The 12691-nt window shown below is 41.0% G+C and overlaps 1 protein-coding gene across 2 annotated transcripts; it reads right to left on the minus strand.

Annotated features, from left to right (window-relative positions):
- Positions 1-545: 545 nt before the first annotated feature.
- Positions 546-11575, minus strand: xpnpep3 (X-prolyl aminopeptidase 3, mitochondrial). Of its 2 annotated transcripts, none has more exons than XM_037792674.1 (12): positions 11402-11575; positions 11193-11309; positions 8432-8554; positions 8091-8278; positions 7724-7943; positions 5681-5865; positions 5123-5185; positions 4562-4675; positions 4299-4384; positions 3983-4166; positions 1680-1800; positions 546-1493 (listed from the first exon to the last, which is right to left on the minus strand). In XM_037792674.1, exons 2-12 carry the CDS (start codon positions 11260-11262, stop codon positions 1327-1329), a joined length of 1521 nt encoding a protein of 506 aa, XP_037648602.1. In that variant the 5' UTR covers positions 11263-11309; positions 11402-11575; the 3' UTR covers positions 546-1326. The 2 variants fall into 2 exon arrangements, with proteins under 2 accessions (XP_037648602.1, XP_037648601.1); XM_037792673.1 differs by having other exon boundaries at positions 11193-11302; positions 11396-11574.
- Positions 11576-12691: the final 1116 nt, after the last annotated feature.

Here is a 12691-nt window from a genome sequence, read left to right on the forward strand (position 1 = left end):
ATTCAGAGGTGGTCTGGGCCACATATGGCCACATTCTTTTAGCAGTGTGTACGTGAATGTGTCCCTGGCCATATTAAGGACCGCCTACTCAACTGACGTCCCTCAGGTGAAGAAAGGCAGATGCGAGCGCTTGTCAGCCTCGCAGCATGGAAACGGCCTCTGTGCTCTACTGTATCCTGTTAGTACAACTGTATTTTATTAAAATATATCTTATCTATAGGCTACATATCTACAGACTAACAGACTAGGCACGTGAAGCGCATTATTATCACACTGTCGGAGATGTGTTGGTGTTTTTGCTCCGCTGCTTTGCACAGAGCTGACACCCGCCTGCCCGCTTGCTCGCTCTCATACTCTGAAGCTCTGTGTGCCGCTGTTACCAGGCAAAGACATGTCGGCGGCATGGAGGTCCACGTGGACAATAACCTTATATTTTGATTTTAATAAAATGTACCCGAATTTACAAATATGTAGGATATCAATACTGACATTCATGTAATCTTACATCTGCTGTATTAGCCATGAGTTCACTACGTGTTTATTTGCATATAGAACGGGGAGGTGAGATCAGATAACAAGTGGTCACTCAAGACGCATGTGGAGACGCATTCTAATGCCAGGTGTGAACAGGGCCTATGTACGGTTAAAAAAAAGTTTTTTGAGTGAGACAACAAACAAACAGTTACAGTATATCCTGATGTGCCATGATGATGGCGATTCTGAAAAACATGCGAATGGGTTTCAAGAATGAAAATGCTTCCATGGCTGTTGTTGTCTAACCAATCGTTCTTCAGCTGAATACTTGATGCAAGAGGTTAACTGTTGTTCCTATAGGTCTTATTTATAGTTCAGTGTCGGACTTCAACCGCTGATAGCACCATCACAACACTAGATGGATGTATTATACATGATCAAGATTGGTTTTGCTGTAGCCCTGACGTGTAAATACATTTTTGAGGAGGAATACATCAGTTACGGTGCAGTATACGTGCAAGGACTGCAAAGCTACACCGTAACCTCTTAACACAACACAACTACACCCACCCTTTACTGTTGAAGAGCTCTTCATAAATCATTCACTGTTGAAGACTGCAAACATGAATCCGGTTTCTTTAAACATTTAGGTAGACAAAGAAATCTAGGATCTTCCACACCAGATTTCTACATGTTTGAGGCCTCGCTGAGACTAAAACCAGAGTCTTACAGTGTGCTCCCACCTTTCATGTACCTGGGCCCTGGAGCCTGATGATGTCATCACCATGGGGACGGTTGGAAAAGCACTGCCTGCCATCGATGCTGTGGTTCACTTGTCTGTCGTTCCCTGCCCTATCTCTGGGCACAGGCCTTCTCTACATCAGCGATGGTCTTTGGTGCATTAGAGGACAGAATCAGAGGGCCTCCCTTGTCTCGGATCACCACATCATCCTCAATCCTGATGCCCAGGCCGCGGAAACGCTCTGGCACCTGGTCATTGTCCTCAGGGATGTACAAGCCTGTAGCAATAGAAGGAGGAAAGTGGAACATTTATGAAAGCAGTAATTGGGAGAGATGTTGTGAATGGTTGTGCTGCAGTTTGGATTTTTAAGACCTGATTTCACCCAGATTCTTGATTAACAGCCAAAGCTGCACATTTTGAGGAAAAATCAAAAGCGTGAAAGGGTATACAAAAGGCTAGATACCTGGTTCTATAGTGATGGCCATTCCTGGCTGTAGAGGTTGTGAGCGGGACAGCTCAGGAGTGTCGTGGACGTCCATGCCCAGGTAATGCCCAACGTGGTGGGGGCAGTACCGTCGTGCAGCCTGGGATGAGCATAAAATAAAATTAAAGCATCAAGTAGTTGTATAGAAGTTTGCTGTTGTCCCACAGAAGCCACAGCTTGTTGGTAAACATTAATGACACGAAATTCAGATGCCATTGCGGCTAACTGTGGTGAATGAGCCTCATCAGACCACTTCCTACCTGCACTAACAGAGCACAACTGAATCCAGGAGCATCTAAACAACTCAATTAAAAGTGAACGCAAACACCAACATGCAATTTTAAGGAATCCTCTATATATGAGATAATTTGCACTACGTATAAATGTGACATTTAGAATCGAATATGTGTTTTAGAATTTCAAAATAAAACATTTTTGAAGACCAAATGTAATGTTGAAACCACAACTTGCCACTATTTTAGAGTGATTTGGCTATTGTGTAAGGCAAAAATGCAGGAAGTAGGATTTGTCCTTTATTCCTGAAACCTATTTGGAAAGCACTGCTTCTAATGCTGGCGACCACTATGCTCAAGAGGATCACCACAATCAGAAGAATTCATCCCAGTGGGTAACCTCCAGGTTTGAAAGTGAAGCCAATGCTGAAGTGCCTTAAACTTGCATTCTTTCTAACAGCCAGCAGGGGGCGACTCCTCTGGTTGCAAAAAGAAGTCGGATTGTATAGAAGTTTATGAGAAAATGAGCCTACTTCTCACTTGATTTATTACCTCAGTAAACATTGTAAACATGAGTTTATGGTCTAAAAAGCAGGGTATACTTTAGGGCAGGGGTTCTCAACCAGTGTGCCGCGGCACACTGGTGTGCCGCGGCACACTGGTTCTCAACATTGGTTGAGAACCAATATCCCTCTCTGTCAACACGGAAGGTGTGCCTCGGAAATGTTTTGACAATCACAAGTGTGCCTTCAGTTGCAAAAGGTTGAGAACCCCTGCTTTAGGGCATGGTTACCTTGTGATTGACAAGTCTCTACCACGCCGTTGTCCGGTCTGGAAGTTGTCTGCGTTTACGTCTCACAACTTTAACCCTTTCACAGTGTGTTTTCAGTTCACGAAAGTTAATTGAAACCTTTTTGGTCACTTAAAAATGTCCTATTCAGGGTTCGGTTGTACTTAGCTCCACCCTCTTGTCTCACTTCTGGTTGCAAAAAGCCAAGATGGCGATGGCCAAAATGCCGAACTCGAGGCTTCAAAACGGCAGTTCACAAACCGATGGGTGATGCCACAGTGACTACGTCCACTTCTTATATACAGCCTATGATTCATGCTCTGAGGACCATGAATATCTGTACAATCTTGGCAATACATCCAACACATCTAATACTAGACCAAAGCGGTAAACCAACTGACCGACCCCATGACATACTGACATTGCCATCACTAGAGCCATGATGTTACAGTAGCGTGGCTAAAAATCATACATTCAAGAGGGCTGATAACTATTATATGTGCCTCGCTTTTATATGAAGGTCTCTCACAGGGGAAGACCATCATCATCAATCAGTCAGCCAATGCAGAAGCCAACAAGGCAGAGGAGGAGGCCTCAGGCTCTCCAGGCTTTCCTTAGTGTTTTCTTTTCTTTCTTTTTTTATTAAAGAAACCAGTTGAGTAAATTTACATCCAGCTTTGGTTTGGTTTGATTGTTTTATTTCCTAAAAAGAACCACTGCAGGAAAGGAATATCTCTATTATACAAAGTTTACAGAGCATTATGTTTCACGGAGGCTGTAATTAGGTCATTTCATCATTTACATTGGCCAAAGGAGCTTATGATTATTTCCTGACCGAAAACCACTGGTGAGGACATAAATAAACCAAAAATGTTTAAATTCAATGCCAAACTGACAACGGTGATAATCTGATAGTATCTGGTGTGGTTGATTGATATTCAACAGCAGGGCAAGATTTCAATTTACACTACCAATATCAAAATATTTAATACTATGTGTGTGCATATGTCTGTAAGCAGAAAGTTAATGTCAGAGTGAAATATGATCTTCTTTATATACCAGAGACCCTTCATTCATCTTAAAGAGCAGCTGAGTTTTTGGATCTGGGAAACATAACTTTCTTGTATAGTAATAAATTTGCAACTCATCTTGAGGAATTTTGTTACCTGCAGCAACTTCGTTTTCCAGAAGCCAAGAGCTGCTTATTTGTTTTGTCTACCAGCTGGAATCCATTCTCCTGCTATTTCTCTCATTATTACCTTTAGTAGATCAGCATCACTCGCGCTGGCCTTGACGATGCCTAGCCGCCTGAGCTGCCGTCCCAACAGAGCCAGCATGGTGCTGTAGATGTGATCCAGACTGACGCCCGGAGAGCAAAGAGACAAACAGGAGCGCTGGACCTCCAGGATGGCCTCGTACAGCTCAGCCTGGGCAGGGCTGAATCTGGTAGGAAAGGGGTGTGTTTGTTGTCGGTCATGGGAATAATTCTAAAAAAACACCTACTTAAAAAGGCCCTAAAATCTGGAGACATGGAATATGTATAAAGCTAACAAGATTCCATACTTCCATACTTACTTTCCATTCACTGGCCATGTTCGAGTAATATCACTGACGTAACCATAGTATTCACAACCACCATCAAGCAGCACCATTTCACCATCCTGATCGAATAGAGATAGTATAATGAGTCAGTTGACCTATTCAGTCATTACTTTATATATATACTTTATATAAATATATATGTATATATAACCACTTCTCAGAATGCTTAATGTGGATGTTCATTGCACCTCATGTGACAGGACAGATCCGTTAGCACATACAACACCTTCCTTTACCTTGATAATCTGGTTGTTGTTTATGTAGTGCAGAGTATTGGCTCGATTCCCTCCAGCAACAACAGGGGGGTAGGCCAGGAAGTTAGCGCCATGGATCCGATTCTCAAAATCAAACTGGAACATAAGATTTTATGTTCATAAAAAAAACCTTGTAAGCTCCGTGTTTGCTGTCGTCTATACTCTCCAATTTCTGTGAAAACAGCTTTTTAATTTGCAGTAACTACAAAACCGAGCTATAAAAACCAAACCACAGTAACTGCACTCTGGCTTGGTTAATCTATGAGCTCTAGAAGCTGTTGTCACACTTTCTGTAATATCTACAGCTAAAACAACAGAGCAATGTCAAGTTAAAGCTAGACTTCTAAAGCTAAAACTAAATTATTGATTCATCCATAGTTATCTGTAAATATAATATATAATTTTGATAAACTGACATATTGGTAATACAGTTAGTTATTACACATTAGTTAAGGAGGCATTAGTGTTGTAAATTCAATCATGAAGAAGAAAAAATACCCTAGCTAAACTCAATTATCTTAGCAGATATTCATTTTCAGTTACCTTGGCAAAGAGCACAGCTTCATCCACGTCTCCTTGAGACAGAGCCATCGTCCTCCTAAAAGCCTGAAAGACAAGGATGCGAGTTAGAGTGATTACACTGTATATCCATCTTAAAAAGTATAAAAAGACACCGTAACATAACATTGCAAAAAATATGTAATTAAAATTATGGAGTACGGTCTAGACCTGCTTTATAGGAGCGTCTTGAAATAACTTCTGTTATGATTTGACGCTATATAAGAAGTAAATCTAATTGAATTGAATTAAAATATTGCCCTGTTTGCAGGCATTTATTGTTAATTAGTCATTGTGGTTTTCTTCTTTCTGTTTAGTCTTCTTGAAATCTAAATAAATAACCACTAACAGATCCTTAGGAACCAAACACTGAGACACAGCAGGACAAAACTGTATTTCTTACATACAAAATGTTTTATTCTTCAGATTTGCAGACAAGCCTAATACAGATCTGAAAATATGGATTCAGAATGCAGAGCAGTAACATTTCCTCTGGCAACATTTTTTCAACCCTCTCATGCTCTAAGTAATTTAAACACCGACCTGTGCTGAGATGTGACCTGCTTCTTGCATGAGCGCCACCTCTGCTGAGCTCTTGAGGGCCCTAAGAGAGTGTATGAGGGGCCGGAGAGTGTGCGGCATCGGCCCCGCCTCCAGCACGGGACCCACGTGAGCCTGGTGGAGCCGAGGGTGGGCGGGCTGAGAACTGTCGTACCACAGCACAGTGCCTGAAGGAGGATTGGAGAAGAGGGAATATGGTGGAGAGGTTAATGTTCTAATTATTTAGTGGTCGAATGTCAGCTCCTGTTATTTTTTAAAGGTTTACAGATTACATTAGAAAAATACATGTTCAGGACTGGAAAATCCACTGGGGGAGCAAGATGATGGTATATCAGAGTTTAGCAGTTCTGTTCTGCTCTTTATTTGGTTTGGGGGCTCAGGCTCAGATTCTTTTCTCTTGTAAAAGTGAAAAATATGGTTTGAAAATACTAAGATCAGAGCATAAATCTAAGCTCTGTGTTGCTTGTCCCAGTATGTTTTTCTACAGAAAGACTCACAACCTTCGAAGGGTTGTGTCAGAACAAATAACATACTGGCCAAACTAGTTCTACACAGCAATAAACAAACAATACTACCCCTGGTGAGGATTCTGAGTTTTTGCCTGGGACGTAACTTTAGCCTCAGTCGTTTAGCATTAGCTATATATTGAATGTAGCCATAATGTACATTTTTAAGACCCTTTTACTCTAGCTACCTACAGCTCATAAAATCTAACAGCGACAGACACAAATTTAACCGAAAAAACCTGCGGCCGCTGGCTAGAAACTAGAAGCCGGCTTTTGTTTTTTTAGTTACTGTAAATTATTGTAAGCTGCGTATGTGCAGTGCTATTAGTGTATTCACAATACTGGAACTTCTAACTTTGATATAATACCTTGAAAAATATCGATATTCTATACCATTTCCAATACAATGGTGAAAAACTGACACAACATTGAGGAACATTTTAGATCTTCATGAAAAGATAAATATCAGTGTGTGTGTGCGTCAACTCGCTGTCGGAGAAAAGAGAGAGCAGAAAGAGCAGCTGGTACCTGTGTATATACCTTGGGAAAAATGAGTACTGAAACCGTTTCAAATATTCAGTATCGATATGTAATACCTATACAAATATAATACAATAAAAGCTTGAACTATAGACTGTATATAAAAATGGACGACAGGACGGCTCCCCAAAAGTGAAGCAAAAACATCTGCACTGCCCCCTGGTGGCTGGCTGCAGTTTAGGTCATTAACCCCGCTCCCTACATGTTAGTGGATAGGACATGGGCCAAACTAAAAAGTCAACATACACGTCAAATACATTTTTCCCAAAGATGGTTTCTGTCATTTCAGGTAGTTCTCATCACGCTGATGTATGTTCGTGTTCATTTTTCTGATAAGTTTGGTTTTAATGAGTTATTTGATTCTATAAAAAGGGGTGAGACGTCATGATTGACAGATTCTCTGAGAGAAGTAGTCACGAAACCGAAAGGCTCGGGAAAACGAGAGAGGAGATGTAACTTTAACTTTCCATAACCGTCACCAGTCTGTATAATAGAACGTGTCAATTTGATCATAAATGTAGTTATAGAGATATTATTGTTAGTTGTTGTGTCTTTCTAGTCAAACAGATACCGTGGTGCTAATGTAGCAGCTTGGTGGCTCACACTAACAAGCTGCGGCCCAGCTCGGCTCGTGATTGGCTCCGGCTGGTGTGTGGGTGGGACCTTGATACCGTGCCTCCAGCCCCCCGATCACTACTGCGTGGACTCTGGCTCCAAACTATGTCAAAATCTCAAGATGGCAGCTCCTGTATACGGGATATTTTGTCTTCACTTTTGTACAGTGGGAAGAAGTGGAGACGCGTGGTCCATCTATATATACGGTTTATTGCTAGAACAGAAAGCTTGACTGATGTAGCGTAACAGTAACTAAGAGGGGAGGGGCTTAATGAACAGTCAATTGTGTGGCTGTTCAAATGAAGCAACAAAACATCTTGATCGATGACATAAATCATGCATCCTCACACTCCCATTCACCCACCTTTAAGGCTCTTGAGTACAAGACCCAGTTCTTCTGTGCTATGAACTCTCTCTATGCCGGTCAAAGCAGCCGCCCCATCCTTCCCCGACCGGGGCCCGTCCCACAGCTCCCTCCCCGGGTCTCTGCGGGGGACGAACAAGATGGCCTGGTCTGGTCGTCCTTTCCCATACAGAACCAGGGCACTGTCCGGCTCTAGGATGCCACTGAGGTAGAGGAAATCCTGGGGAACATGAGGCTCCAGGTTATTTGACGAAAGCCTAAAATTAACAATCAGCATTCCAGTTGACAATTTTTTTTTCACAAACATAAGACTGCAAAGTAACTGAAATTGAAAATAAAGAAATACAACTTGACACCAAACATGCACCTGGTTCTGGTGGAAGGGATAAGGGATGTCATTGGTCATGTAGCGGGTCGGATGGGACAACACAATGACCACATGGGTGCTAGAGGAGGCAGAGGGTCCCAGTCTGTCTGACTGGGCCTCGATGAATGAGGCCAGCCTGTGTCTGCGGAGCTCGTACTCTGTCTGGCTCAAGCCTGGGGTCACTTCACCTGAGGAGCAGAGGTCATATGTGATGTTTCAGTGTTAAACAGAGAGCAGGAATCCTAACACCTTAAATAAATAAATACGTATTGAGCCTGTTGAAAGTTTTCCCTAAAGAGTGTAATGTACTGTTCCAGCAAACCAATGTAAACAATACTCACCATGTTTGATGAGGTGTGGATGGGTGAAAGGGCTGGGCTGGCCCAGGTACCGAGCTGGAACCGTCTTTGGTTTCAGACCTCCTGGTTTCACAGAAATGTTTCTGCACGAGCACCGGACGCATCCTACGGACAGCAACACAACACAGACGGCAATTACACTTGAACTGGGCTCCTACAATGCTGCATGCTGTTGCTTTAGCCATTGATTATGTTTCATCTGCAGTCAACTTCCCAACTAGACAATTTTAGCTTATCACAGATATACAGTATCAGTATTGGCGCATGCTGTGTATATGTCGGGTGATAAGTGACCACAATTTTGGACCACAATATTTAAAATGTTCTCATAAATCTATGACAAAACAATAGACCCAAACCAAAATGGCAACATTTGCTCTACCTTCAACATGTCATTACTTCATAACAGACAAGTGTTAAAGCATTTGCTTCATTTATTAGCCTGAGGATTAATCCTCTTCCTCTTTTATACAATGGATCAGGGAGGTCATGATGTGTCTTCAAATTTAAAGAAGTGACATATCCTTTTAAATAGATCATTTAAAAATATACTGGAATAATTCAGTACAAGGTGATGCATAGTCTGCAATACTCAAAAACTAAACTGACCCACATCTTCCCATCAGTATCTCCTAAATGTTACAAGAGTTGCTCTGCTGAAGGATCACTGGCACATCTTTTCTGGTTTTGCCCTATGCTACATTATATCACTTTTGGACTGCATTTTTAGTGGCTCTCAAAAGCCTATTCCAGAAACATTCAGCCCAACCACAACCTGGCCATCTTTGGATGCTCTGCAGGGACGTTTGAGCTGCCTTACGACATGCAGATGGCTCTGCTCTTAGGAATGGCGGTTGCTAAGAGATTTCTTCTCCTGACCTGGAAGTCTACCACTCCACCTTGCTTTGTGCGTCGGCTCAAGGACATGTTGTCTATTATATAAATGGCAGTGGTGGAAAGTAACTTATTAAATATACTCAAGTACTTGACTTAAGTACAATTTTGAGGTTCTTGTTACTTTACTTGAGTATTACCATTTTCTGTTACTTTACACTTCTACTCCACTACATCGTAGAGGGAAACATTGCCCTATTTACTCCACAACATTAATTTGATCAATTTAATTACTAGTTACTTTTCAGATACTGATTAATTAAAATATTATCAACAAATACAACATGATATATTTAATATTGAGCTACATACCAGTATATAAAGTTAAATTAAAAGTAGCTCCATCTTTACCAGCTGCAACATTAAAGTGATACGTTTATTAATTTATTAGCAATCATAATCCCATAACATAATTCAGTACATTAGTATGCCATGAGCCATTCTGCACTATGAGTACTTTTACTTTTGGTACTTAAAGTATATTCTGAGGTTAACACTTTTGTACTTTTACTTAAGAACCATTTTGAATGGAGGAGTATTTCTACACTGTGGTATTCCTACTTTTACTTAAGTAAAAGATCTGAATACTTCTTCCAACACTGACAAATGGAAAGAATACGTCTGCGCACACACACACACATACACACACGGTCTTTTCCATAGAGATCAGAATATGGTTTCCCTTCAACATTAAGTGCCAACAACATATACATTTTCCTTGATTTTTACTAATATTATAATTTGATATTTTTATTTATTTATATATGACATGAAGTGCCTAGTACTGAAATGCATGAATATCCTGCATGTGACATATATACTCACTATATGGGAAGTGTAGCCTAAGTATACGGTATATACTGTATACCGTATATATAATTTATATATATATATATATATATAAATATATAAATAAGATAAGATAAGATATTAAAAGATATTCCTTTATTAGTCCCGCAGTGGGGACATTTGCAGTGTACAGCAGCAAAGGGGATAGTGCAAAAAACAAGATGCATCAGCTAACACAGTAAAAAAAAAAAAAGAGCTAAACAAAGTGTAACAAAATATGAACCATTTAAATAGAAGGAAGTATAAAAATAGGAGCAGTATATACAGTATTGACAATAAACAGACTATTAACAAAATTGCACAATGGAAAATGATATTGCACAGTGAGAATGAAATCAAATTCCACCTGAAAATATCAGGTTAATGTCAGGGTGTGTAAGTGTAAGGTGTCTACTGGGAGCAGTGCTGGTTGTGGAGTCTGACAGCTGCAGGAATAGGCTGCATGTTACATATATACTCTCTATATGGGAAGTGTAGCCTAAGTATACAGTATATACCGTATGTATATATATATATATATATATATATATATATATACATACATACACACATATATATATATATAAAATATATATATATACTTGTTTTTTTAAATATAAATAAATACTTAAGCTTAATAATGGAATAAGTACTCAGATCCTTTACTAAAGTAAAAGTAGCAGATACAACAGAGTAAAAATACTTCAACAAGTAAAAGTACTTCATTCAAAATCTTACAAAAGTTAAAGTACATACTGCTAAATGTGCATAATTGTGCAGAAAAATGGTCTGTCAGTGATATTTAATATGTAACACTGCACTTTATTTTACAAGCCTATCATAATAGCCTGTGTTTATGTAAAACCTTAATCTGAAAGTTAACTAGTAACTGTCAAAGTAACTAGTGGAGTAACAGCTTAATATTTCCCTCTGGAATGTAACCCTAGTGGAGTAGAAGTAAGTAAAGTATAGTAAAATAGTACTCAATCACAGACAGAAGGAGACATCAGACTGGACTCACCTGGACTCCAGGCTCGTGCTGGCAGCAGCCTGACAGCAGACCTGAGCAGGCTGCTGGCTGAGGGCAACATCGCTGCTGCTGCTGGAGGACACCGAGCAGTCACAGCATGTCAACCCGCTGTAGTCAAGAGGTACAAGTCAGTAAAGTAGGCAACTAACACTAGCATATGTATTCACAGAGACACACAGCGGTGTGTTGTTGCGACTCACCAGCGTTAAACCCTCCTCATACAGCTGTTATATCTCTCTCTCTGGTTGTTAGTTGGCCGGTTAGCCTCTCTAGCTTGATGCCTCCATGTTTGCTAATATCGTTGGTGTTGATGGGATTTTACTGCCCAGTGTTTCGCCTCCCAGGCAGAGATGCATTAATCCCGCCTCCTCTGCTGTGATTGGCTGAGCTTCTTCTTCTTTTGCTTTTTTTAATGACGGTTGGCAACCAGCGTATTAGGTGCATTACCGCCACCCTCTGTTTCAGATTGTTGACCAGAGATTATATCCTGACCATTAAAGGGACTGTTTGTAAGAATCAGAAATGCTTGTTAATAGCGACACCTGTGGTTGTTAAGTCAACGAAAGTCAGCGTCGGGCTCGCGCTTGCTCGCTCTAAATAGACATGAACGAGCATCACTCAAAACAGTGAGGCGACACACGTCAGCTAAAACCACAATATCACTCTATATTTCAGCTGCTTGGCAGTAATGTTAGCTGACAAGACGAAGGTCTCTCCATGAATCAGTGCTGATCCTGGTGTTGGCTTTTCCTGCTTCAGCTTCCAGGGCACCGGGGCTGAAGCAGTAAGAGAAACGTTATTGCCTCCCGACTGCGCCCGCAGGGAGACACCGGCACCCGGTCGGAGACGAAAACGTTTCTCTCTGCGGAGCCCCGTCACTTCACAAGACATGGAAAACCTCTGTTGGTCTGGATGAGCTGCAGCAGTTATTTCTGCACAAACGTCCACTGTACATTCACTAGATATTCTCAGAGCTAAACTAATTCTCCTGCAGTGTGTGGTGTGCGCGCATGCACGTGAGGTGGAGCGAGAACACGCGCGTTGTGTGAGTGAAGGCAGGCAGGCAGCGGAGCGGTCTGAACAGCGCGCGCGCGTGGGATCGCGCATGGGATCGCGCATGGGATCCCGACCCGGTAGATTTATATGTGTAAAAAGTTACAAAAGTCCCTTTAATCTTTTTTGTGTAATTAAAACAAATATATTATCTTCTTGCATACGTTGCCTTTCTTTTCCAGACTGATTACAATCCATGATTACATTTATTTAAAAAGGATCCCCATTAGCTGATACCAATGGCACCAGCTAGTCTTCCTGGGGTCCGAAATCAAGTACATTACATTTATCACATACCTACTATATACAACATCATATTTGTGTTACACTAATAACATTCAAGTTTTCCAAACATATATAAATTTCACATTCATACACATCTTCCTCAACCATTTAGCCTCAAGGCCCATCATCAGGGAACAGGAACAAAAGAAAAA

Source organism: Sebastes umbrosus, chromosome 14, assembly GCF_015220745.1.
Source record: "Sebastes umbrosus isolate fSebUmb1 chromosome 14, fSebUmb1.pri, whole genome shotgun sequence".
Classification (NCBI taxonomy): Eukaryota; Metazoa; Chordata; class Actinopteri; order Perciformes; family Sebastidae; genus Sebastes; species Sebastes umbrosus.